The sequence below is a fragment of the Macaca mulatta genome, chromosome 1 (genome assembly GCF_049350105.2).
Source record: "Macaca mulatta isolate MMU2019108-1 chromosome 1, T2T-MMU8v2.0, whole genome shotgun sequence".
Lineage (NCBI taxonomy): Eukaryota > Metazoa > Chordata > Mammalia > Primates > Cercopithecidae > Macaca > Macaca mulatta.
The window spans coordinates 162,733,259-162,760,702 of NC_133406.1; the positions used below are offsets into that span (position 1 = coordinate 162,733,259).

Sequence of the window (27,444 nt, forward strand, 5' to 3'; positions counted from 1 at the left end):
ATGCCTGTCCTAATGTCCAGAATTTATAGTTGAACATGGTAGGCAAAGTACCTTCTAGTTCAAGAAGGTACTTCTCCTTCTTCCCAAAGGCCCATTAAAAAGGACAGAAGAAATTTTGTTCAATGGAGTAAAGTATAGCATCACTGAAAACATTAATAGGACATCAGTGGACCAGAAATTTTAAAGAACGTCTTGAAACTGGCAAATATTGTATCAGAAAGGTAGAACAAGAACAACAACAATAACAAAAACGACAGCCTAAGATTCTAGAGGTAAAATGATGGTCTTCCTGAGAGTGTCCTAGAGAAGTTCCAAATTCCGAGCCAATAAACATTGTTACCCTGTTCCTAGAACTTTCACTTAATCCTCAAAATCAGTTTATAAAATTGGTACTCTACATGTTAATTTTTCAAAAGAGGAAGTCAAGGCTTAGGTTTTATAATCACACAGATAAATGGAAATGCCAGGAGTTGAACCCAGTTAGTCTGCATCCACAGTCCGTACTTTCAGTTATTATACAGATGTAGGATAAACCATCAGAGTAACTTATTAGCACTACACTAAGTTCAGGGTCACAGTTAGGCCCTATATCTCACATAGCTTGCCTCTTTTGTTCTTGGATTAAACCTTGACAATTTCTTTCTACAAAATGCATGAAATCTGCCTAGAAAGCCTGAGAAAGGAAGAAAGACATATGAGTTAACTACAGATCACCACATGAGTATAGAGGAAGAAAAATAATAATAATAATAAAAGACCTATACAAAAGCATATTACCACCAGAAATAAAAGTCTCCTTACTCTGTCAACTGTGGAATTTCCAGGCTGCCTGCTCTAAGCTGACCTTTCCTACAGGGAATTTTGGGTATAGGCATACTCTGTCCACAAAAAGTTCACAGTTAATCCTCCCATTCAAAGAAGATGTTTGTCCTATAAGTGGTAAGACAATACAGCATGGTGGTTAAGAGAATGGACTCTGTGACTGGGCACAGTGGCTCATTACCTGTAATCCTAGCAGTATGGAAGGCCAAGTTGGGTAGATCACTTGAGCCCAGGAGCTTGAGACCAGCCTGGGCAATACGGCAAAACTTCATCTCAACCCAAAATAAAAATTATCCAGGTATGGTGGCAAGTGCCTGTGGTCCCAGCTACTTGGGAGGCTAAGGTGAAAGGATCGCTTGAGACTGGGAGGTGGAGGTTGTAGTGAGAGTCAAGATCGAGCCACTGCACTCCAGCCTGGGCAACACAGTCAGACCCTCTCTCTCAAAAAAATAAAGAATGGGCCAGGCGCAGTGGTTCCTGCCTGTAATCCCAGCACTTTGGGAGGCCAAGGCGGGTGGATCACCTGAGGTCAGGCGTTCATGACCAGCCTGGCCAACATGGTGAAACCCCATCTCTACTAAAAATACAAAAACTAGCTGGGCATGGTGGCACATGCCTGTAATACCAGCTACTCAGGAGGCTGAGGCAGGAGAACTGCTTGAACCTAGGAGGTGGAGGCTGCAGTGAGCCAAGATCACTTCATTGCACTCCAGCCTGGGTGACAAGAGTGAAAACGAAAAAATGAAAAGGGAAGGGAAAAGGGAAGAGAAAAGGAAAGGAAGGACTCTAAAGCTAGCCTGACTGGGTCCAAATTCAGGTTCCTCCACTTAACAGCTGTGTAACCCTGGGGAAGTTATTAATGCCTCTGTACCTCACTTTCCCCTTCTGAAAAATAGGGATGATAGGTATATTTATATCCTAAAAATTGTTGTACGGATTGAGATAATTTTCTTTTTCTTTTTTTTTTTTCAGACAGAGTTTTGCTCTTGTTGCCCAGGCTGGAGTGCAGTGGCACCATCTCGGCTCGCTGCAACCTCTGCCTCCTGGGTTCAAGCGACTCTCTTTCCTCATCCTCCCGAGTAGCTGGGATTACAGGCACCCACCACCACGCCCAGCTAATTTTTGTATTTTTTGAAGAGACAGGGTTTCACCATGTTGGTCAGGCTGGTCTCGAACTCCTGACCTCAGGCGATCCACCTGCCTCAGCCTCTCAAAGTGCTGGGATTACAGGTGTAAGCCACCATGTCCCGCTGAGATAATTTTCATTCAGAATATAACAGTACCTGACCCAGAGAAGACACACGGATGTACTAATAACTAATAGCTACTATTAACTAGCTCCCCTTAGCTATTACACACAGGGAGAAAGATGAAATTAGATGATGGCTAAGAAGTCTTTCCTGGCTCGACATGGTGGCTCACGACTGCAAACCCAGCATTTTGGGAGACTGACGTGGGAGGATTGCTTGAGCCCAAGAGTTCAAGACCAGCCTGGATAGTTCGAGACCAGCCTTGTATAGCAAGACCTCATCTCTAGAGAAAACTTTTTTAAAAATTAGCAGGGTGTCGGTTGGGCATGGTGGCTCATGCCTGTAATCCCAGCACTTTGGGAGGCTGAGGTGGGTGGATCACCTAAGTTCGGGAGTTCGAGATCAGCCTGACCAACATGGAGAAACCCCATTTCTACTAAAAATACAAAATTAGCCAGGCGTGGTGGTGCATGCCTGTAATCTCAGCTACTCAGGAGGCTGAGGCAGGAGAATCGCTCGAACCCAGGAGGCAGAGGCTGCAGTGAGCCGAGATCATGCCATTGCACTCCAGCCTGGGCAACAAGAGCAAAACTCCATCTCAGAAAAAAAAAAAAAAAAAATTAGCAGTGCGTGGTGGCACGCACCTGTAGTCCTAGCTACTCAGGAGAGTGAGGTGACAGGATGGCTTGAGTCCAGGAGGCAGAGGTTGTAGTGAGCTGAGATCACACCACTGCACTCCGGCCTGGGTGACAGAGCAAGACTGCTAAAAAAAAAAAAAAAAAAAAAAAAAAAATTCTTCCAACCTTGAAATCCTACCAGATTCTCAAGAAAAAAAAAAAAAATGAAGTTCATCAAATTAGACAAAGCAGATTCCAAAACAATGAAGTATTCACTGACATCAGATCAATACTTGCTTTAAATTCGCCCCAAGCCTCTGAAGGCATTTGTTAGACTATCTTAATTTATAACTATTAACTTTAAGTTGCCTCTCAATAATTCAAGTTAAATGTATCCAATGACTTTGGATTTAAAGAATGAGGAGAGTTAACTGACTTCTAGGCAATTTTGATCAATGTCAAGTAACAGTTATAACAAAGCTGCTCCCTGAGTCTTGGCCATAAATTCAGTTCTTTTGATCCAGAAGCTCAAAAATGCAAACTTGCAATATCCAAACAATTCCCCAAAACGCACAAAATATAACAGCTTCACGTTAACTGGAATCTCCAGGGCAGCAGGAGGCCAATGAACTGGAAGGCTACAGGGAAAAGCACATCAGTCTAGTAGGCAGTGACAGCTCAGGTTAAAACATGCACGGGGTCAGAAACTTATTCCAAACCTAAGCTAACTAAATGCAGACTGACTGTGGGTCCCACCCTATCCATTTAGGGTTCTGGATTAAAATAGTTGCCTCGGAAACAACTTGAAGACCCCAGAAACTAAGCCACATGCCCAGAGGTCTTCTTCTCTAAAAGCAACAAGAATCTAAAGCAGACCTCTGAGACTGCACCCAAGGAATCTTTTCAACCTGAAGAAATAAGAAATAACAGACTCAGCCAACCGCTACAGAAGGATATAGAAAAAATGTGCCCAGGCATGCCAAACAGAACCAAATCTGCGATACATATTACAAGACTAAAAGAACAAGAACTACACATCCACAAGATCCTTATAATGAGACTAAAAGAAACTGCCAAAGATTAGACAGTATAGACAAAGCTTCCATTCCTAGAGTAAGACATTAAAAGTACCAGGATCCTCTTCCTCTTTCCTCCTTATAATTTTTTCCTACTTACTTTTCTCTGTGGCATTCCTTGCCATTTCACCACTTTTCTAACTTTTCTGGTTGTTCCATTCTCATTCTACATTTGAGGTTTTAAAAAATTCCTTTTCTCTGTTCTTTCTCCTACTTACTGTCATAAATAACATTCTAATTAAAGTTACAAAAGAAACTGTAGAAAAAATTAATATAAGGCTTTGACAAATTGTATTTGTTGATATGAATACTGCCTACTTTTTTTCTAGACTGTAATCTCCTAGGTATGTCAAAACAGTATGCCTATGCTAATAGCAGAGAAGCTATTAAAAAACACTCAAGTCTAATAAATAATGTTTGGTGACAATAATAGTACAACAAAGCAGAGACCAAAGAGATTTCATATAACCTTATGACCATACACACAGTAATTCATAATTCTAATAGAAACAAAATCTTTCACCTGAACTCAAAATGCATAGATGTAAATATCTCAAAGTTCAGCTGCTTTCAGCGCTAATGCGGAAAACGTTAAAACTTCTTAGCGTTTATTTTAATTGGAAAATAATAATCCTCTTCATACTAAAAAGACTGAAATTTTTGACCAAAAAAACCATATAATTTTGTCTTCTTTCTTTCTTTGGGGGCATTTATAGAAGTTGAAGAAGCAACTTTAATCATTCCTTTCTTCCAAGACTTCATTCAAGAACCTCACCTTTGGGAGGCTGAGGTGGGTGGATCACTTGAGGTCAGGAGGTGGAGACCAGCCTGGCCAACATGGTGAAACCCCGTCTCTACTAAAAATACAAATATTAGCTGGGTATGGTGGCACATGCCTGTAATCCCAGCTACTCAGGAGGCTTAGGCAAGAGAATTGCATGAACTTGGAAGGCAGAGGTTGCAGTAAGCCGAGATCATGCCACTGCACCACAGCCTGGGTGACAGAGTGAATGACACTCCGTCTCAAAAAGAAAAAAAGAAAAAAAAAAAGAACCTTGTCTCCACACACACAAAAAAGTTTCAATTAGCAAGACACGGTGGCATGTGCCTCTAGTCCCAGCTACTTGGGAGGCTGAGGCAGGTGGATCAGTTGAGCCCAATAGGTTAAGGCCGCAGTGAGCTGTGATTGTGTCATTGCACTCCCACCTGGGCAACAGAGATCCTGTCTCAAAAAAATAAAAAATAAAAAACTTTTAAAAAAGTATCTTTAAAACTCTGTTCTCTTTAAAGTAACAAAGGTAATGACCCATAATGAAGTATTGACTACTTACATCAACAGCTATCCTGCGATTAAGTGGGCCTCAACATATATAATTCTTTCAAGTATTTTAGGTAATATTACATGCATATTTCCGAAGTGGTGAGTCTCTGTATATTTTTGTTTATTCTTTTCTCCCTCCAACACTCTTAACTAGATTTTTTTCCCCCACAATACATTTTAAAATAATGTCACAGTCCTGCCTATGATAAATTCTTGAATTTATATCTTAAGGGCATTAGTTCATTTGAAAATTAAAACTGAAAGAAAAAAGAAATATGATAAAATTTTTTTCTCTTGGCTATTTAAGTAAGTAACTTATTAATACATAAGACAGACACGCAAATGATTCCAAGGATATAAAAGAAAAGCAAACATTTCATAAATGCCATATGAAATATCCATCTTACCAATGTCATCAGCAAGGGAATTAGGATCAGATGCCCCAAGGGTAGCTTCGAACTCCTCTTGGAGACGATAGGCTCTTTGCAGTAGAGCTTCGAGTTTATGGATAAATTCAGTACTAATAATATCCTACAAGGAGAGAAAAAGTACACATAACAAATTAAATTCTAATGTTAAAATTCTAAATATTTTTCCCACTTTTAAATAAAAGGCAAAGAAAATGAGTAATATAAAAAACTACTGACAGTGGAAAGAGTAAGCAGCAGAAGTCAAGAGGCCTGGGTTATAGCTGTGTCTGTGGCAAAATTACCTTAGTTCTTAGTGATTTCGTTTCTTTACCTATAAAATTAAGGAGTTAGACTAGATTGGGAGTTCTCAAAGTAAGGTCTCTGAGCCAGCAGCTTCATTATCACCCAAGAACTTGGTAGAAATACAAATTCTTAGGATCCACCCCAGTCCTAGTCAATGAGAAATTCATGGGGTGGGGCCTCCAAATCTGGGTTTTAACAAGTCCTCTAGGTGAGTCTTATGCATTAGCAAGTTTGAGAACCACTAGCTTAACTAAATAATCAATAAGGACTAGTCTAGCTCTACACCTTTATGTGATTTTTATGAACATAATGGCACTTAATTAATCCCAAAGTACAAATCAAACTTTAAAAAATTCCAAGCCAGACAAGGTAGAACGTGCCTGCAGTCCCAACTGCTTGGAAGACTGAGGCAGAAAAACTGATTGAGCCCAGGAGTTCTGGGGTATAGTGTACTATGATTGTTCCTATGAACAACCACTGTACTCCAACCTGGGCAGCAAAGCAAGACCCCATTTCTTAAAAAAAAAAAAAAAAAAAAAAAATCCTTTAGAAATCAATCTGCTTATTTTGCATATCCTGGGAAAGTCAATAAACTTGATGAACGGTAAATCTGGCATGTAACAACTACCTGAATAGAAAAAGACCAGTAAGAAATACCCCACATAGTCCCAAGGAAGAAGAAAAAAACAGTTCTATTAAATACAACAACATAAAGCAAATACACTGAATCAACATTAAAAAATATTTTGGGCCAGCACCTTGGCTCATGCCTATAATCCCAGCACTCTGGGAGGCCAAAGTGAAAGGGTCACTTGAGGCCAGGAGTTCAAGACCAGCCTGAGCAACATAGTGGGACACCATCTTTACAAAAAATGTAAAATTAGCTAGGCATGGTGGTGCATCCCTATAGTCCTAACTACTCAGAGGACAAGGTGGGAGGATCGCTTGAGCCCAGGAGTTCAAGACTCAGCCTGGGCAACAATAGTTAGACCCTACCTCTACCAAAAAAAAAAAAAAAAGATTTGTTTGATTTTTCTAATATTATGAAGACCACTCAAATAAATCACCCTTACATCTACATTTTCTTCAGCAATGGCATCTCCTGCACCCAGTTTAATGGAACCACAGGCTTCATCTTCAGCCTGTCTATTGCGAAAGGTTAGAGCTTGTTCCCATCGACGCAATGCCTCTTCAAACAATTCCATACCTAAAAATTAAGAACAGAACAATTTTAAGTGAACAAAACCAATGCCAAAATAAAATTATTTGGGGCCTGAAGTGTTTTCGTACATTATCACCAATGGCACAGTCAAATTTTGACACTAAAGAATCATACATCATTTCATGGTAGAATCTTAATTTCCCAATATATTCTCAGCCTATGGTTCTGGTTAACCAAAAATCAGAGAGACAAAATGGCCAATATGTTTTCATTTCTTTATAATACAAATGTATATGGTGCTCAGAATTTTTCTAAAGGAATATCATGAGTTCATCAAAAGTTACACAGTAATAGCTATTTTTTATAGTCACATAACTATGTTTCAAAATATTCCTGCAAATTAAAAGGAAAACTAATGGGAAGAAACCAGTTTACAAAAAGCTACCTGGTTTATAAGTTCTCAGAAGAAAGTAAAGCTGAAGATGTCTGGGCACGGTGGCTTATGACTGTAATCCCAGCACTTTGGAAGCCCAAGGTGGGTGGATCACCTGAGGTCAGGAGTTCAAGACCAGTCTGGCCAACATGGTAAAACCCCATCTCTACTAAAAATACAAAAAGCAGCCAGGTGTGGTGAAACGTGTCTGTAATCATGGCTACTCAGGAGGCTGAGGCAGGAGAATCGGCTTGAACCTGGGAGGCAGAAGTTGCAGTGAGCCGAGATTGCGCCACTGCACTCCAGCCTAGGCTACAGAGCAACACTCCATCTCAAAAAAAAAAAGAAAGTAAAGCTGAAGAAAAGATAATAATACAGAAATCTAAAATAAGTCTTTTCCACCTTTTGTCCCCTAAAGGGTGTCTTGAACCACTATGATCCCAACAGGCTGATTTGGATAAATTGGTGGGCCAGAGTTAAAAATTGCAAAATACTGGATGAACCCATCAAAAGTTAGTTATAGTCCAAGCAGGAATTTCATTTCTTTGCTGACAGAAAGCTTTGTGGGAAAAAAGAGGAACATGTGATTTTCTCAAAATTAAAAAACAAGGCTTACAAAAATAATTATGTACTTCAAACAAAACAAAAATAGTTTAAGACTTCAACTTTTAAAGTATTTTTAAAATGTTAAATATTAAAGAAAAAGATCTTTAAAAGCTGTTTAAGAGTCTGGGCAAGTCATTCTCTCGATGTTTTTAAGATACGGTAGCTAAAAAATACCTCTCCTCTCAAGTAATTTCTTCAATTACCTATAGAACCTACAATCCTAAATGAATAAAATTTCATATTTATTTATTTATTATTTTGAGACAGAGTCTCACTCTGTTGCCCAGGCTGGAGTGCCGTGGTGCCATATCGGCTCACTGCAACCTCCTGCCTCAGCCTCCCGAGTAGCTGGGATTATAGGCATGTACCACCACGCCCAGCTAATTTTTGTATTTTTAGTAGAGATGGGGTTTCACCATGTTGGCCACACTGGTCTCAAACTCCTGACCTCAGGTGATCCACCCACCTCAGCCTTCCAAAGTGCTGGGATTACAGGCGTGAGCCACCACGCCCAGATTCTTTTATTTTTTTAAAGTATTTATTTATTTATTTGTAGAGATGAGGTTTCACTATGTTACCCAGGCTGATCTCAAACTCCTGGGCTCAAGCAATCCTCCCACCACAGCCTCCCTAAGTTCTGGGATTACAGGTGTGAGCTACCGCACCTGGCCTAAAATTTCTTAAAATGAAATGTAGGCCTTTCCTTCTTGTTTGATTTTCTGTAGCAAAAAATAGCTTTTGAATCTTCCTCCTAAAACATTTAAGCACACAAAAACCAATTATATCACCATCTAGTCTCCTTTCTCCAAGTTACGCAACTCTAATTCCTTCATCCTTTTCTCACACTATCCCTTCTATACATTTATTATTTGGGTTGAACATACGAACACAGGAAGAATTTTTTTTTTTTTTTTTTTTTTTTTTTTAGTTTTTTTGGTCTCTTCTTTTAGAGATGGGGTCTTACAATGTTCCCCCAGGTTAGTCTTGTACTTGTGAGCTCAAGTGATCCTCCTACTTCAGCCTCTCAAGTAGCTAGGACTACAAGCATGTGCCACCACACTTGGCTTCAGGAAGAATTATTTTACAGCAGAGTTGTATAATACAAAGATAAAACTTGTCTCCTCAAGAAGTACTATGTATACCTCACTATAGAACATAGCTCAGACTACCAAATATCATCAGTTTTGTAACAGCAAGTCAAATATAGGTCACCAATCTTTTTTAATGTCATCAATTTTATAAAGAGAATTGAAACAGATGGGTGATGATACCAGGTGATCCACAGGGGTCCTAGCAATCTTAATCCTATAACACAAAGACCCCCTGTGGCGTCTCTAGTTTTACTCTGTATTTCTTCCATTTGAATTTTTAATATTCTGGGTTATTGTTGTTGTTTTAAGAAAAAGGGCTCTCTCTGTCACCCAGGCTATAGTGCAGTGGCACAATTAGCTCACTGTAACCTTGAACTCCTAGGCTCAAGTGGTCCTCCTGCCTCAGCCTCCCAAGTAGGTAAGACTACAGGTACATGCCACCATATCCAGCCATAAACTTGTAATATTAACAGAAGCTGTGAGTGTAAGTTTTCTAGACATAGGGTAATCTAGAAACATAGTGAATTTAACTCTCTGGAGACCTTCTTTCCCCACAGGAGTACCTGCAGTGATGGCACTGGAGATGATATAGTCTAACTATTCTAGAGAGCAGGAATGCATTCTGAGGCACTCAGTCCTTCTACACAGAGCCATCAACCCTTTACTGCTCAATGGCCAGGGCCACATCAAGTTTACTGGTTTTGTTTTCTGTTTAGTATGCATTTCCATTAAAAGGAAGATAGCCTGAAAAAGAATAGAGAATAGGGAAAAGCATCTGAATCTTCTGATTCAACAACAAGTTCATTTGGTTCTTCTCCAAGGCTCCAGTGAGGCTCCATAGACATGTTCATGGTCAAGTCAAGAAATACTGAGATGTGAAACACAGAAGGCCTCTTTCTATTTAAAATTGTTTTCTGGATATAACAATACAAATGATAGCTAGGTAAAACATATTTAGTAAAGTGAATTCTGATAGATTCATTACATAACAGTCAACAGATTAGGTGAAGATAGTGTAGTAGGCTGAATAATGGTCACCCAAAGATCAGGTCCTAATTCCTAGAATAAGTAAATGTTACCTTATAAATAAAGGTAACATCTTACATCTTTGTAGATGTAATTAAGAATCCCAACACAGGGAGATTATCCTAGTTTATCTGGTGGACCCTAAATCTAATCAAAAGTGTCCTTACAAGAGAAGGGTGGCTGGGTGAGGTGGCTCATGCCTGAAATCCCAGCACTTTAGGAGGCTGAGGCGGGTAAATCACCTGAGCTCAGGAGTTCAAGACCAGCCTGGCTAACATGGTGAAACCCCGTCTCTACTAAAAATACAAAAAATTAGCCAGGGGTAGTGGTGCACACCTATAAGCCCAACTACTTGGGAGGCTGAGGCATGAGAATCACTTGAACCTGGGAGATGGAGGTTGCAGCGAGCCAATGTTGCACCACTGCACTCCAGCCTGGGCAACAGAGTGAGACTCTGTCTTAAAAAAAAAAAAGGGAGAGACAGAGAGAGATAGGGAGATTTGATACACACAGAAGAGAATGTGACACGGAGACAAAGGTAGAGACTGGAATGATGTGGCCACGAGCCAAACAAAGTTGGAAGCCACCAAAAGCTGGAAGAGGTCAGGAAAAGATTCTCCCCTGCCTCCAGAGAGAGCATGGCTCTACTGACTTCTTGATTTCAGCCCAGTGATAATGAACTTCTAGCGTCCAAAACTCTGAGTGAATAAATTTCTGTTGTTTTAATTTTGTTGTATTAGTTTAATACAATGTATAATGTTATGAAGACCAGATACAATGGATATAAGAACATTTAAAATTATAGTTGCTTCTCTTAGAACAATTCACTGCTCTTTAATTTCAACTTACCATTGACGACGGTGGCTCATGCCTGTAATCCCAGTACTTTGGGAGGCTGAGGCAGGCAGATTGCTTGAGCTCAGGAGTTCAAGACCAACCCAGCAACATGACAAAACCTCATCTCTACAAAAATGTTTTAAAAATTTAGCTGGGCATGGTGGCATGCACCTGTGGTCCCAGCTACTCAGGAGGCTGAGGTGGGAGGATCACTTGAGCCCAGGAGGTTGAGGCTGCAATGAGCAGTAATTGGGCCACTGTACTTCAGCCTGGGAGACAGAGCAAGACCCTGTCTGTCTCGATAAATAAAAAACAAAAACAAAACAAATTAAATGTGAGCACAATATCTTAAAATGTTATCATCTCATTCCTACCCATTAAGTATAAGTTCTCTGGAGTAGTCACAGGAATATTAACAAGTTTAATATCATCTTCATCTGCTTTGTCCCAGGAATTAGAATTGCCACAGGCACAGCTATGACAAGAATTGACACTCTGGACCTGAAATTAAGATGGACAGAAGTTACTTCAAATCTCTCTCATGATAATATGTTGTGATCTTTCATATTTACAAATTACTTTTATAAATCCTATTAGTGGTAAGACAATCCAGGTAATTTCCACATGAAGAAATAATTCTGATGATATTCAATCAGACTTAGAAATCACGACTCTTAGAAATCACGACTCTATTATAAGCCTGTTTGCTCAAAAATACACAAGTAGAATAATATTTTGAATGTAAATCACTTATTTCCATCAGAAATCAGGCAGTTATGTTTATATCATGTATTGTTTTAAGCATTCGCTTATAAATTTTATCTATACATACTTTGATTTAAGCTAGCTAGCTTATTTTTCTTTTAGAATGTTTTACAATGCTGACTCTCTGCTAAATGAGACCTAAAATAAAAAAGCCACTATCATCTTTGTAAATGCCCTTTACTAGCAAGGTCCACTGAACAAATCATTTCAATCACCTCTATGCAGGTGATTCTCAAATCCCTAATCCCAGTTCTGTCCTAATTCCAGTTCAGTTTTGAGAAATCTAAGCCCACATTATCATTTGCCTTTTAGGTGACTCCATTTGGCTTTTCTGCTGGCATCTGACACTTTTGACATAACAACATCTGGGTCAATGATGGACTGCATATACAACAGTCAACCCTATTGTAAGATTACAAAATTGTATTTTTACTGTACTTTTCCTATGTTCAGAGATGTTTAGATACACAAATACCATTGTGTTCCAACTGCCTACATTATTCAGTACAGTAGCATGTGATACAGATTTGCAGCCTAGGAGCAACAAGTTACAACATACAGCCTACAGATTATGCTGCTTCTGAAATGAAGAGTAAAATATTCATCTAATTAATTAGAGTGGTATTTGAATGGTCTACTGTAACCAGTATAAAAATACTGGCAACTATGCTAAATTTATGTTTTTGTTAAATTGTAAGATTTAACAAAAGAGGAATGACGTGTTCAGTTAGGCAAGTACAGTACAGTGATTCTAAAGACTTGTTATACTATTATCCTGAAATTCGCCTTATCTACTTCTAGTCAACAAGGGCTTCAACTTTCAATTGAGGAAATTCAGATGAGGCACTTCGCAGACACTGAGGAAATCCACATTACAGAACAGGCATATTCTGGCCAGGCGCAGTGGCTCACGCCTGTAATCCCAGCACTTTGGAGGCTGAAACAGACAGATCATTTGAGGTCAGGAGTTCGAGACCAGCCTAGCCAACATGGTGAAACCATGTAAATACAAAAACTAGCCAGATGTGGTGGCGCATGCCTATAATCCCAGCTACTCGGGAGGCTGAGGCAGGAGAAGCACTTGAACCTGGGAGGTGGAGGTTGCAGTGAGCCAAGATCACGCCACTGCCCTCCAGCCTGGGCAATAGGGTGAGACTCCATCTCAAAAAAAAAGAAACAAAAAAAAAGAAAAGAAAAGAAAAAAAAAAAAGAAAAAAGAATAGGTATATTCCATCAATACACTGCCAAAAAGAAAAAGAAAAAACAATAGGCATATTCTCCATTATGCTGCTTGGTTTCACAGAAGAACTGAAAGTCTGCAGGCCTTTGATCTAGCTGTTCCTATCCTAGAAGAACCTTTAAAACTTTAGTACATTTTTAGGCATTACAGAATAGTACAGCTATAGATTCCAATGAAATATGGAAGCAAGGTACAGAATAGAATATGGTGTTCTATAAACTATGAAGAAAAAATGAATACAGGCCAGGCACGGTGGTTCATGCCTGTAATCCTCGCAATTTGGGAGGCTGAGGTGGGTGGATCACCAGGTCAGGAGTTCCAAGACCAGCCTAGCCAACATGGTAAAACCCCATCTCTATTAAAAATACAAAAATTACCGGGGTGTGGTGGCACATGCCTGTAATCCCAGCTACTTGGGAGGCTGAGGCAGGAGAATCGCTTGAACCCAGGAGGTGGAGGTTGCAATGAGCTGAGATCATGCCACTGAGCTCCAGCCTGGGCGACAGAGCGAGACTTCATCTCAAAAGAAACAAAAAGAAATTGTTAATGTTGTTTATCTCCATGGAGGGGAAGTGAATGGATCAGGAACACTATTTTATTTTATTTATTTTATTTAATTTTTATTTTATTTTATTTTATTTTATTTTATTTTATTTTATTTTATTTTATTTTACTTTATTTTATTTGAGACAAGGTTTCGCTACATTGCCCAGGCTGTCTTCGAACTCCTGGACTGAACTGATGTTGCCTCAATCTTCTGAATAGCTGAGACTATAGGTACCACCATAGCACCCAGCTCTCACTGTATATTCTTTTGCCTGTTCTATATTTAATAGCAGGTACATATTCTACCCATTTTTTAAATTAATGTTTAAATCACATTCAATTTAAACAAATACTAACTTCATTCGTCACTTGTCAATCAGCATTAATATTAATGCTCCAAATAAAGATGGGCAGCCTCCTGCTTGTCATTCAATACCGTATTAATGATCCAAAAAAAGAGGTGAAGAACCTCACACTTGGCTTCAGCAAACCAAATACTTTCATCTAAGTAGGCTCATCAAGTGATTACTGTGGTCCAGCACAAAGTCTGGCTGCATTGTCCAGCTTCTTGCAGAACAGCTAATTTTTTTAAATGACTCTTTTTAATTTTAATTTTTGATATTTGTGGATCTATGGTAGGTGTATATATTTACGGGGTACATAACACATTTTGATATATACAACGTGTAGTGATCACATCAGGGTAAATGGGGTATCCATCACCTTTAAGCATTTATCCCTTATTCGTGTTATAAACAATCTAATTATACTCTTTTCGTTATTTTTTAATGTATAATAAATTATGTCGACTGCAGTCACCCTGTTGTGTTATCAAATACTAGATCTTATTTATTCTATCTGCCTATATTTTTGTACCCATTAACCATTCCACTTCCCCTCCACCCCCCATTACCTTTCCCAGCCTCTGGTAACCATCACTCTACTCTCTATCTCCATGAGTTCAATTGTTTTAATTTTTAGCTCCCACAAATAAGTGAAAACAAGAACATCTAATTTTGAAGCAATACTTCCACATCAACACCATTTTCACAGGACCCCATGAGACCACATCACTTATTCAAATAAACCTAGAACCAAATTGACTGAATAGTCAGCAAAAAGGTACTTTATTTGCCTAAACAAAGCAGATTTAATCAGATGATTTCTTAAGATTATTTCCATACTAAGAACTATAAGTATATGACACTTAAACTAATAGATCCCAAGATATATAAACAAAAATTTTTTAAATTAATATTTTTTCTGTACTTACGGAGGCCAAACTCTGTGCAGAACCCGAATATTTACTGAAAAGTCCTCCATTAGCATAGTTACAAGCTTGAGATCCTTTGTCTTTGGTAGAACTTAAAGATAATGTCAAATTCTGTCTGCTACTGGAACAACTTGAACCTATCACATAAACATACGGATATTAAAAGTATCAATAATGCCAATGATAAATTTCAGGTAAAAATTTCAGAGTTTATAATATATTCATCCAGAAAGCTCCTAATTTTAAAACACACATCACTCAATTGTGTAAATTATTAAATGTACACCATTATTAAAATCTAAATCTTTATATAATCTTTTTTTAACACTGCTAAAATCGCTTCTGAAATGAAGAATAGAATGTTTACCTAATAAATTAGGATGGTATTTGAATGGTCTATTGTAATCAGTATAAAAATACTGGTGACTATGTTAAACTTACAATTTTATTAAACTGTAAATTTAACAAAATACAGGCATTTCCTTTTCTGAATTACATCAAAACCTTACCCGTATCTCATTGCATTGTGATTAGTTATACTTCTGTCTTTTCTACTCATCTATCAATTCTTCTAAGGCAGACATTATATCTTAGTCTTTTGTTTTTTCTTTTTTTGAGAAAATATCTCACTCTGTCACCCCGGCTGGAGTGCAGTGGTGCAATCACGTCTCACTGCAGCACTGACCTCCGGGGTCAGGTGATCCACTTCAGCCTCCTGAGTAGCTAGGACTACAACAGACATGTGCCACCACACCTAGCTAATTTTTTTACTGTTACTTTTGTAGAGATGTAATCCCACTATGTTGCCCAGGCTGGTTTAAACTCCTGGGCTCAAGCCATCCTCCTGCTTTGGCCTCCCAAAGTGCCGGGATTACAGTAATGAACCACCATGCCCGGCCTTAGTTTTTCTTTCTTTCTTTTTTTTTTTTTTTTTTTTTGAGACGGAGTCTCGCTCTGTCTCCCAGGCTGGACTGCAGTGGCCGGATCGCAGCTCACTGCAAGCTCCGCCTCCCGGGTTTACGCCACTCTCCTGCCTCAGCCTCCCGAGTAGCTAGCTGGGACTACAGACGCCCGCCACCTCGCCCGGCTAGTTTTTTTGTATTTTTTAGTAGAGACGGGGTTTCACCGTGTTAGCCAGGATGGTCTTAATCTCCTGACCTCGTGATCCGCCCGTCTCGGCCTCCCAAAGTGCTGGGATTACAGGCTTGAGCTACCGCACCCGGCCCTTAGTTTTTCTTAATGCAGCAGTTAAGACGTTCCTGGATTTAAACCCGGGCACTTATAAATTATATGACCTTGGGCAAGTCACTTAGCTTTTGCATATCTCAGTTTTCTTTATGTAGAAAATAGAAACAATAACAAGACTACAGTCCTAATTCATAGGATTGCTGTAAAGTTAAATAAAGCACTGAATATACGGCACTTACCTGAGACCTAATAAAATCTTAGCAAGTGACAGCAATCATTACTGTTGCAATGTTCACTGCACTTGGTACAAAATGTCACTCATTAATTGTATGCTGGACAGTTGAATCACAAAAGCATACCACACACTCACTAAATAATAAAAAACTAAGAAACTCAGCATGCTTAAGAAATTATTTTTATTCATACGATATCTTTTTTTTTTTTTTTTTTGAGACAGAGTGTTGCTCTGTGGCCCAGGCTGGAGTGCTGGAGTGCAGTGGCATGATCTCAGCTCACTGCAAGCTCCGCCTCCCTGGTTCACGCCATTCTTCTGCCCCAGCCTCCCCAGTAGCTGGGACCACAGGCGCCTGCCACTATGCCTGGCTAATTTTTTGTATTTTTTAGCAGAGACGGGGTTTCACTGTGTTAGCCAGGATGGTCTCGATCTCCTGACCTCGTGATCCACCCGCCTCAGCCTCCCAGAGTCCTGGGATTACAGGCGTGAGCCACCGCGCCCGGCCTCATACGATATCTTTAACAAAACTTAAAGATCCTTTAAAAGACAGCAATTTACTTCTTGAATTCTACACGCTAAGGAAATAGACAACGATATGCAAAATAAGAAAAACACAAACATCCTAAAGGGAACAATGGGGAAATGATTAAATTGGAGTACATTCGTACAAATTAACACTAGTTATATATTAAAAATGATAGCACAGAGGGATATTTATTGATCTGGAAAGACATTCTTACACACTGTCAAATATCTTAAAAGCAGGTTATAAAATGTCTGATCACAATTTTACTTAAAATACATAAATAATTTACTTGTATATAACATTTTATGTCTCAATATGACATTTAAATGCAAATATAAGTGGACTGATATACGTGAAAGTATTATCAGTAGTTATTTCTGGGTACCAGAATGTTAAGTAATTTTAATTTTTTTCTGTTTGCTTATCTACATTTTCTAATCTTTCTAAAATAAATCTGTATTACTTTTGAGTTAAATAATATATTAGGAAGAAAATTCTGGAGACTTAAAGACCAAAATCACTGTATTGCAGTTATGATTTACACATAAAATTCCTTTTGTACACTTAATTCAACTATTTCCACATACCTTTGTCTGATGCTGCTCTTTTAGTGTACTCAAGTATGAGGTGCTCTGGTTCCCATGGTAATATTTTTCCTTTCTTCTTTCCACGTTTTCTTTTAAAGTGATGGGCCAGAAAAATTACAGATATAGCACTCACTGCAGTTACCACAAACAACTTTTTAGCCACTGGAGAAAATTTGATCTGGAAAAGATGCAGTTAAAATTGAAAAACATCTCTTTAATTTGTTCAGTTAAAAGAAGGACCATTATAATAACTAAACTCACTCTTAATCCAACCTATTTCTAACTACTAACAAGAGAATATCATTTTACTCTTTCAATGACAAGCTAGCCCAATTTTACTTTTTAAAAATATTTTAAAATGTTGTAATTTATTACTCACTACTCTGAAGATTTCAGGTAAACAATATTACTCCAAAGTCAATTGGAGCAGAAAATAATTCAACCCCATTAATATTTTTGAGCAATTAAGGATTAATTCACACAACTGAATCTTCTGTCTGAATCACAGCAAGATTTTTAATTACATGGATGATTAAATTAAACTGAGCTTTTAAAAAAACTATCTGGAAATCTGAGGAAATAGAAGCTAAATCAATTTCTAAATACTTTCTAAATAAGCCATTTTATTCACGAATTATTTAACAAATATTTCTTCAGAATCTCAAAGTACCAGGACTGTGTTATGAATTAAAATCTTACTGTAATTCTATTCTATGAGCACATAATAAGTGCCTACAACCAATCAGGAAGCACTAGATATATGGAGGTCACAGATTTTGCATTCTGCATATGCTTGTCTATTTCCCTCAAGCAGTGTGCTAATAGTGGAGACAGATACGTTGGCAAATAATTACAGCACAATGTGATAAATACAGTTATACAAGTACTAAGTTATATAAGTACAACATCAGAGCAAGAAGTGATTAACTTTCTCTTGGGAGACAAATACTATTAAATAACTAAAAGCAAAGGAATTCTAAAATAAAGCTAAGGCTTGGAATGTAGAGAGCTGGAAAGAATGTCACTTCCAACCTTCTAACACCAAAATAAAGTATTCTGACTCCATCAGAATACGGAGATCAGAGGGCAACCAATTGCCCCCTAAACTAATGAGACAGGCATTTGCAGAGAGATAAGACATTAGCATTGGCTTACATGGACAAAACACAGCAGAACATTAGCAAGAAGAGGTCAGCAAGCATGGTTTCAAAACTGGTAGAGAAAGAACATACTGTCGAGAGGTGGGAGAGAGGTGCTGCAAATATAGGTGAAATCCACACCTTTTCTGCATATCTTATCAACAAAAATCACCAGGCACTCATAGAAAATACTGAAAGAGTCCTACGAAAGTCTCCCTAATGGTACAGAGGGAGGGAAACAGTAGCTTCTGTGGAGAGCATGAACCAGCACCAGAACCTTTCTCCTCTATCCCCATTAAAGAACAAAAGCCTTAAACTGTGGATGCATCTTTAACTTTAGAGAGAAATTTATGCCATTAAATGCTTATATTAAAAAGGGAAAGATATAAAATCAGTAATCTAAGCTTTCGACTTAAGAAAAAAAGAAGTACAAATTCAACCTAAAACAAGCAGGAGATAGGAAGCATTATAAAGATTAAAGCAGAAACCAATAAGACCAACAGCTGGTTTTTTTGGAAGGAAAACTAATAAAACCTCTAGCCAGTCTCATTAAGAAAAAAAAGCAAGAATGACACAAATTACCAAAATCAGAAAAAAAATTGGAGGAGTCATCACTGCAGACCTCACAAAGGTCTGTAAAAAGGATTCTATAAACAATTCTATGTCCATAAATTCAAATTCTTTGAAAGACAAAATGAAAACTCACTTGGGAAAAAAAAAAAAAGGTAACATGAGCAGTTAAATATCTATTAAAGAAATTGAATAGGTAGTGAAAAATCTTCCAACAAAGAAAACTGAAGGCCAAATTATATCAAGTAGTTAAAGAAGAAACAGTATCAATTTCACACAATGAGGATACTTCCCAATCATATTATCAATCTAGTCCAGATGCTGTTTGACTTTTGATGGAGTTATATCCCAATAAATCCATCCTAAGTTGAAAACGTAAGTCAAAAATGGATTTAATAAACCCAACCTACCAAACATCATGGCTTAGCCTATCTTAAACATGCTCAGAACACTTATTAACACATCAGCTACAGTTGGGCAAAATCATGTAACACAAAGCCTCTTTTATAATAAAGTCTTAAATATCTCATGTAATTTATTGAATACCATACATTACGTCAAATTTGCAATGGTTGTGCATCATCATAAAGTCAAAAAATTGTTAAGTTGGGGACAGTTAATATCAAAGCCAGACAAAGACATCACAAAAAATAAAACTATAGGTTAAAATCCCTCACTGATAGATGCAAAAAACTTTCACAAAATATTAACAAATAAAATTCATCAATATATTAAAAAGTATATAAATAACCAAGTGGTATTCATCCTAGGAATGCAAATCTGGTTCAACATTTAAAAATCAATGTAACTTACCATAATATCAACTAAAGAAAAGTCATAATATTATCTCAACAGACATGAAAAGAACACTTTAAAATATTCAACATCCATTTATGATTACTTAAAAACTCCCAGCAAATTAGGAATAGAAGGTGTAGTAGGTTGAATAGTGTCCCAGAATGATTCATGTCCACCTGGAATGTCAGAATGTGATCATATTTGAAAATAGGGTCTTTGCTGATATAATTAAGGTAACAATTCAGATGAGACCATATTGCCCTCAATCCAATGACAGTATCTTTGTAAACCATAAATACACAAAGGGAAAGGCCATGTAAAGAGACTGAAGTTATGCTGTGATATGGTTTGGCTGTGTCCCCACCCAAATCTCATCTTCAATTGTAGCTCCCATAATTCCCACATGTTGTGGGTTGGCCCCAGTGGGAGATAACTGAATCATGGGGGCAGTTTCCCCCATACTGTTCTCATGGTAGAGAATAAGTCTCACAAGATCTGATCCTTTTATAAGGGAAACCCTTTCACTTGGCTCTCACTTCTCTCGTCTGACACCATGTAAGACTCGACTTTTGCCTTCCACCATAATTGTGAGGCCTCAACCAGCCACGTGGAACTGTGAGTCCATTAAACCTCTTTTTCTTTATGAATTACCCAGTCTCAGGTATGTGTTTATCAGCAGAGTGAGAACAGACTAATCCATGCTGCTACAGTCAACAATGTCTGGAGTCACCAGAAGCTGGAAAAGGCAAGGAAGGATTCTCCCCTAGAACCTTCAGAGGAAGTGTGGCTCTGCTACACTGTGATTTCATCCTCCATAACTAAAAAATTAAATTTCTATTGTTTTAAGTCACCAAGTTTGTAGTAATTTGTTATGGTAACTCTAGGGTACTAACACAAAAGGGAAATTCCTCCATCTGATAAAGGGTATTTATTTTTAAAACTTTTAGCTAAGATCATGCTTAATGGTGAAAGACTAAATGCTTTCTTCATAAGATCATGAACAAGGCAAGGATGTCATTTTACCAATGTCATATTAGAAGTACCAGCCAGTACAAAAAGTTAAGAAACAGGAATAAATGGAATACATATTAGAAAGGAAGAAGTAAAACTATTCACAGATGATACAGCTGTCTATATAGAAAGTTCCAAAGAATCTACAAAAAAGCTCCTATAACTAGTAGGTAAGTTTCACAAGATAACAGAATATAAAGTCAATATACACTATCAACTGTATTCCTACATAACAGCAATAAGCAACTGGAATTTGAATTTTAAAAAGTAATGCTGTTTATAATAGCATCAAGAAAAAGAAAAGGAAAATATTAGAGCTAAATCTAATAAAATCTGTGCCAGATAACAATGAAACACAGAAGATATCAAAGAAGATAAAAGGAGAGAGACATCATATTCATGGATTATAGGAATTTTTCTCTCCAATTTGATCTATATAAACAACATAATCCAAACAAAAAACACAGAAAAATTTTTTGTAGATACTGATAAGCCTATTTTTAAAAAATTAGGAAAAGGCAAAGGAACTAAAAGAACCAAAACAAGTTTAAAAAGAACAAAGTTGTAGTACTCACACTAGCTGAATTCAAGACTTAACTATAAAGCAACAGGCAATACAGTGTGGATGTATAGATTAATACAATAGAATAGACAGCCTGCAAGAAACACACACAAACATATAGTCAATCCATTTTTGTCAAAGGTAGAAAGAACATTCAAAGAAGAAATTTCTAGAAGAAAACACAGGAGAAAATATGTCTGACCTCATAATCACCTAAAATCAGAAACAACCTGGATGCCTTTCAATAGGTGAACAGATAAACTGTGGTACACTCATACAATGGAATGTAACTCATCAACAAAAAAGAACAAACTATTCAGACAAACAACAATGTGGATGAATTTCAAATGCATTACGCTAAAAGGAAAAAGCCAATTTCAAAAGATTATATATTGTATAATTCCATTTATATGACATCTGTGGATAAAGATAAAACTATAGGGACAGAAAACATCAAAGGCAGCTAGGGGTCAGAGGTGACTACAAAGGGGCAGCACAGGGGAACTGGGGATGAAGAACTGTTCTATTTGGTGCTGTGGTGATGGACACATGACTGCACAGCTGTAAAAACACACAGAACTGGACACAACAAAGAATAAATTGTGCTCCATGTCAATTGAAAAAAAAATCAACCAGGATATGGGATCACAGATGGATCCCAAGATAAACTGCAGGCTGTGAAAAGTAAAACAAACTTTGTTCCAAATGAAGCACATTGAAGGGCGTGAGGAAGAAAGGTGCTGACCTAAGTGACAGTGTTTTGCCTGGATATTGTAAGGCTACTGACAAAAAGAGTTAAACGTGGGGTTCGTTTGGCCGGGCGCAGTGGCTCACGCCTATAATCCCAGCACTTTGGGAGGCCGAGGCAGGCGGATCACGAGGTCAGGAGATCGAGACCATCCTGGTTAACACGGTGAAACCCCGTCTCTGCTAAAAATACAAAAATTAGCTGGGCGTGGTGGCGGGCGCCTGTAGTCCCAGCTACTTGGGAGGCTGAGACAGGAGAATGGCATGAACCCAGGAGGCAGAGCTTGCAGTGAGCCGAGATCGTGCCACTGCACTTCAGCCTGGGCGATGAGCAAGACTCCATCTCAAAAAAAAAAAAAAAAGAGTTAGACATAAACATTGTAACCTATTGGTAAATTTGTTTCTCAAAAGAGTACTGGGGCCAAGTGCAGTGGTACTCACCTGTAGTCTCAGCTATTTGGGAGGCTGAGGCAAGAGAATAACTTGAGCCCAGGGGTTGGAGGTTGCAGTGAGCTACTGTCTCACCACTGCACTCCAGCCTGGGTGACAAAGCGAGACTCCATCTCTTAAAAAAAAAAAAAAAAGGCCGGGCGCCGTGGCTCTAGCCTGTAATCCCAGCACTTTGGGAGGCCGAGATGGGCGGATCACGAGGTCAGGAGATCAAGACCATCCTGGCTAACACGGTGAAACCTCGTTTCTACTAAAAAATACAAAAAACTAGCCGGGCGAGGTGGCGGGCGTCTGTAGTCCCAGCTACTCGGGAGGCTGAGGCAGGAGAATGGCATAAACCCGGGAGGCGGAGCTTGCAGTGAGCTGAGATCCGGCCACAGCACTCAATCCCAGGCGACAGAGCGAGACTCTGTCTCAAAAAAAAAAAAAAAAAATTAAGGCCAGGCGCGGTGGCTCACGCCTGTAATCCCAGCACTTTGGGAGGCCGAGGCGGGTGGATCACTAGGTCAGGAGATCGAGACCATCCTGGCTAACACGGTGAAACCCCATCTTTACTAAAAATACAAAAAAATTAGCCGGGCATGGTGGCAGCCACCTGTAGTTCCAGCTACTCAGGAGGCTGAGGCAGGAGAATGGCGTGAACGCAGAAGACGGAGCTTGCAGTGAGCCGAGATCGCGCCACTACACTCCAGCCTGGGCGACAGAGTGAGACTCGATCTCAAAAAAAAAAAAAAAAAAGAGGAGTATTGGGGTGCCAATTCAAGTCATAACTGATCCAACTAGGAATGCTAAAATGAAACCTCTGTTGTTGGACTGAAGTCAGAAGTATCAATATGACCAGCACTTTGGGAGGCCGAGGTGGGTGGATAGCTTGAGGTCAGGAGTTCCAGACCAGCCTGGCCAACATGGTGAAACCCCGTCTCTACTAAAAATACAAAAAAAAATTAGCCAGGCATGATGGTGCACACCTGTGATCCCAGCTACTCAGGAGGCTGAGGCAGGAGAATCGCTTGAACCCAGGAGGCAGAGGTTGCAGTAAGCGGAGATCGTGCCACTGCACTCCAGTCTGGGCGACAGAGTGAGATTCTGTCTCAAAAAAAAAAAAAAAGAAAGAAAGTAATATACCAGGCCCGGCATGGTGGCTCACACCTCTGGGAGGCCAAGGTGGAGAGATCACTCAAACTTGAGCCGGAGTTTGAGACCAGCCTGGGCAACATGGTGAAGCTCCATTTCTAAGGCCTAGGAGGAAAAAGTAATTTCAGGGTCCAGGCCCAGTGTCCCTGTGCTGTGTGTAGCCTAGGGGCTTGGTGCCCTGCATCCCAGCCACTTTAGCCATGGTTGAAAGGGGCCAACATAGAGCTTGGGCTGTGGCTTCAGAGGGTGCAAGCCGCAAGCCTTAACTGCTTCCACATGGTTTTGAGGCTGCCAGTGCACAGAAATCAAGAACTGGAGTTTGGGAACCTCCGCCTACATTTCAGAAGATGTATGGAAATGCCTGGATGCCCAGGCAGAAGTTTGCTGCAGGGGTGGGCCCTCATGGAGAACCTCTGCTAGGGCAGTACAGAAGGGAAACATGGGGTTGGAGCCCCCACACAGAGTCCCTACTGGGGTACTGCCTAGTGGAGCTGTGAGAAGAGGGCCACCGTCCTCCAGACCCCAGAATGATAGATCCACCAACAGCTTGCACCGTGCACCTGGAAAAGCCACAGACATTCAATGCCAGCCTATGAAAGCAGCCAGGAGGGAGGCTGTACCCTGCAAAGTCACAAGGGCAGAGCTGCCCACGACCATGGGAACCCACCTCTTGCATCAGCATGACCTGAATGTGAGACATGGAGTCAAAAGAGATCATTTTGGAGCTTTAATATTTGACTGCCCTGGCCAGGCATGGTAGCTCATGCCTGTAATCCCAGCACTTTGGGAGGCCGAGGCAGGTGGATCACCTGAGGTCAGGAGTTTGAGACCAGACTGACCAACATGGAGAAACCCCATCTCTACTAAAAATACAAAACCAGCCAGGCGTTGTGGCGCATGCCTGTAATCCCAGCTACTCAGGAGGCTGAGGGAGGAGAATCGCTTGAACCTGTGAGGTGGAGGTTGCGGTGAGCCAAGATCATGCCATTGCACTCCAGCCTGGGCAACAAGAGCCAAACTCCATCTCAAATACATATATATATATTTGACTGCCCTGCTGGATTTCAAACTTGCATGGGGCCTGTAGCTCCTTGTTTTGGCCAATTTCTCCTATTCGGAATGGCCATATTTACCCAATGCCCATACCCCGAAATTAGGAAGTAACTAATCTGCTTTTGATTTTACAGGCTTGTAAAATGGAAGGGACTTGCCTTGTGTCAGATGAGACTTTGGACTGTGGACTTTTGAGTTAATGCTGAAATGAGTCAAGACTTTGAGGGACTGTTGGGAAGGGATGATGAAATGTGAGGACATGAGATTTGGGAGGGGCCAGGAGCAGAATGATACGGTTTGGTTGTGTCCCCACCCAAATCTCATCTTGAATTCCCACATGTTGTGGGAGGGACCCAGCGGGAGGTAATTGAATCATGGGGACAAGTCCTTCCCTTGCTGTTCTCATGATAATGAGTAAGGGTCACAATATCTGACAGTTTTAAAAATGGGAGTTTTTAATAATTAAAAAAAAAAAAAATAGGAGTTTTTCTGCACAAGCTCTTGTCTGCTGCCATGTGAGATGTGACTTTCACCTTCCACCATGATTGTGAGACCTCTCCAGCCATGTGGAACTGTGAGTCCAATAAACTTCTTTCTTTTGTAAATTGTCTCAGGTATGTCTTTATCAGCAGCATGAAAATGGACTAATATAACCTCATACCCATTAGGATGGCTACTATCAATGAAACAGAAAATAACAAGCATTGATGAGGATGTAGAAAAACTGTGCACTACTGGTAGAAACGTAAAGTGGTATAGCCACTGTGAAAAACAGTATGGCAGTTCCTCAAAAAATTAAAAATAGGGCTGGAGGAACCAGCTCACACCTATAATCCCAGCACTTTAGGAGGTCAAAGTGGGAGGATGATTTGAGGCCAGGAGTTCAAGACCAGCCTGGTCAACATGCTGAGGCTCTGTCTCTTCAAAAAATTAAAAAATTGGTGGAGAGACGGTGGCACATGCCTGAAGTCGCAGCTACTTGAGAGGCTGAGGTGGGAGGATTGCTTGACCCCAGGAGTTTGAGACTGCAGTGAACTATGATCTTGCCACTGTACTCTAAAGCAAGACCCTGCCTCAAAAAAAAAAAAAAAGAAAAAAAAATGTAATTAAAAGTAGAATTACTGTATGATCCAGCAATTTCACTTCACTCAAAAGAATTAAAAGCAGAATCTCAGGCTGGGCGTGGTGGCTCAAGCCTGTGATCCCAGCACTTTGGGAGGCCGAGACGGGCGGATCACAAGGTCAGGAGATGGAGACCATCCTGGCTAACACAGTGAAACCACGTTTCTACTAAAAAAAAATACAAAAAAAAATTAGCCGGGCGAGGTGGCGGGCGCCTGTAGTCCCAGCTACTCGGGAGGCTGAGGCAGGAGAATGGCGTGAACCCGGGAGGCGGAGCTTGCAGTGAGCCGAGATCGTGCCACTGCACTCCAGCCTGAGCGACAGAGCGACAGAGCGAGACTCTGTCTCAAAAAAAAAAAAAAAAAAAAAAGCAGGATCTCAAAGAGATATTTGTATATCCATCTTTATAGCAGCATTATTCACAATAGCAAAAACATGGAAGTAATCCAATGTCCATCAACAAACACACACATAAGTAAAATGTGGTATATCCACACAATGAAATATTATTCTACCTTAAAAAGAAAGGCAATGCTGACATGCTGCAACATGGATGAACCTTGAGGACGTTATGCTAAGTAAAATAAGCTAGTCACAAGAAGATTCTGTAGGATTCTACTTGTGAGTTACCTAGTCAAATTCATACAGACAGAAAATAGAATGGTGGTGGGGAACGACGGGAAGGAGGTATAGTAAGATGTTGATAAACAGTTGTAGAGTCTGAGTTTGCAAGATGAAAAGAATTCTGGATATTGCTTGTACAACAATGTGAATGTACTTAAGGCTAATGAACTATACACTTAAAAATGATCAAAATGGTCAATTTTATGTTATTTCTACCTTACCACAATAAAATTAAAAGGATTGTTAATAGTGAGAACAGGCCTACTGGAATAACATAATTCACTGAAAGTAATAATAATGGACTATGTAAGTTTGCTTAAGACAGAAAAAAATTTTTAAGCCCTTTTTAAGAGTTACGATAACCAAAAATAAAAAAAAACCATGAAATAACCAAATAGGTTTTAATAAATGTATACTGTAAATTCATACTGTAAAATAATTACTGTAATAAATATTTTGACTGTACTATATAGAAACCTCAAATAAAACTGAAATAATATAAACAAAATACGCTCTGAGCAATAAGCTTAATATTCAACTTCATGTTTGCTTCTTTTATTTACCTGGGAGAGAGAATAGTACCAAGTCAGAGGAAGATCAAACACTCTTAGGGCGGCTGTCCTCAATGAAAACTGTGATTCACTTACTGTTTCTTCTGACATGGCTCCTCTTCTAATCTTCATTAAATGAAACATAAAAACATATTAGCCACAAAGATTTCTGGTTACTTTACCAATGAAAGGTACAAACTGAAATTTTAATTCTATCAGCTTATTTTTGCAGTCAATTATTGATGACATTACACTTGAGGTAAAATTATATTTATTAATCACCAAACGCGTAAAAGAAAAAATAAGCTATCCTTCCTGTAGGAGATAGCATAAAAAATAATAATAAGTTAAAAAACAAAAACCTAGATT

At 39.2% G+C, this 27,444-nt stretch overlaps 1 protein-coding gene across 11 annotated transcripts in view; it reads right to left on the bottom strand.

The window, feature by feature from the left end:
- The window catches only part of MIGA1 (mitoguardin 1), an 84,696-nt gene that overhangs the window by 53,922 nt on the left and 3,330 nt on the right, over positions 1-27,444 (bottom strand). For 6 of the 11 annotated variants that reach the window (XM_077953676.1, XM_028832301.2, XM_077953681.1 and 3 more), the window contains exons 2-7: positions 27,088-27,201; positions 17,315-17,492; positions 14,779-14,915; positions 11,329-11,455; positions 6,873-7,006; positions 5,494-5,617 (exon numbers count right to left, since the gene is read on the bottom strand). In XM_077953676.1, coding sequence (XP_077809802.1) covers positions 5,494-5,617; positions 6,873-7,006; positions 11,329-11,455; positions 14,779-14,915; positions 17,315-17,492; positions 27,088-27,186 — 799 coding nt within the window. In that variant the 5' untranslated portion in view covers positions 27,187-27,201. Of the gene's footprint in view, positions 1-5,493; positions 5,618-6,872; positions 7,007-11,328; positions 11,456-13,336; positions 13,479-14,778; positions 14,916-17,314; positions 17,493-27,087; positions 27,360-27,444 lie in introns of those variants that run through there. The other 5 variants (XM_015143058.3, XM_077953654.1, XM_077953667.1 and 2 more) reach the window with 2 other exon arrangements.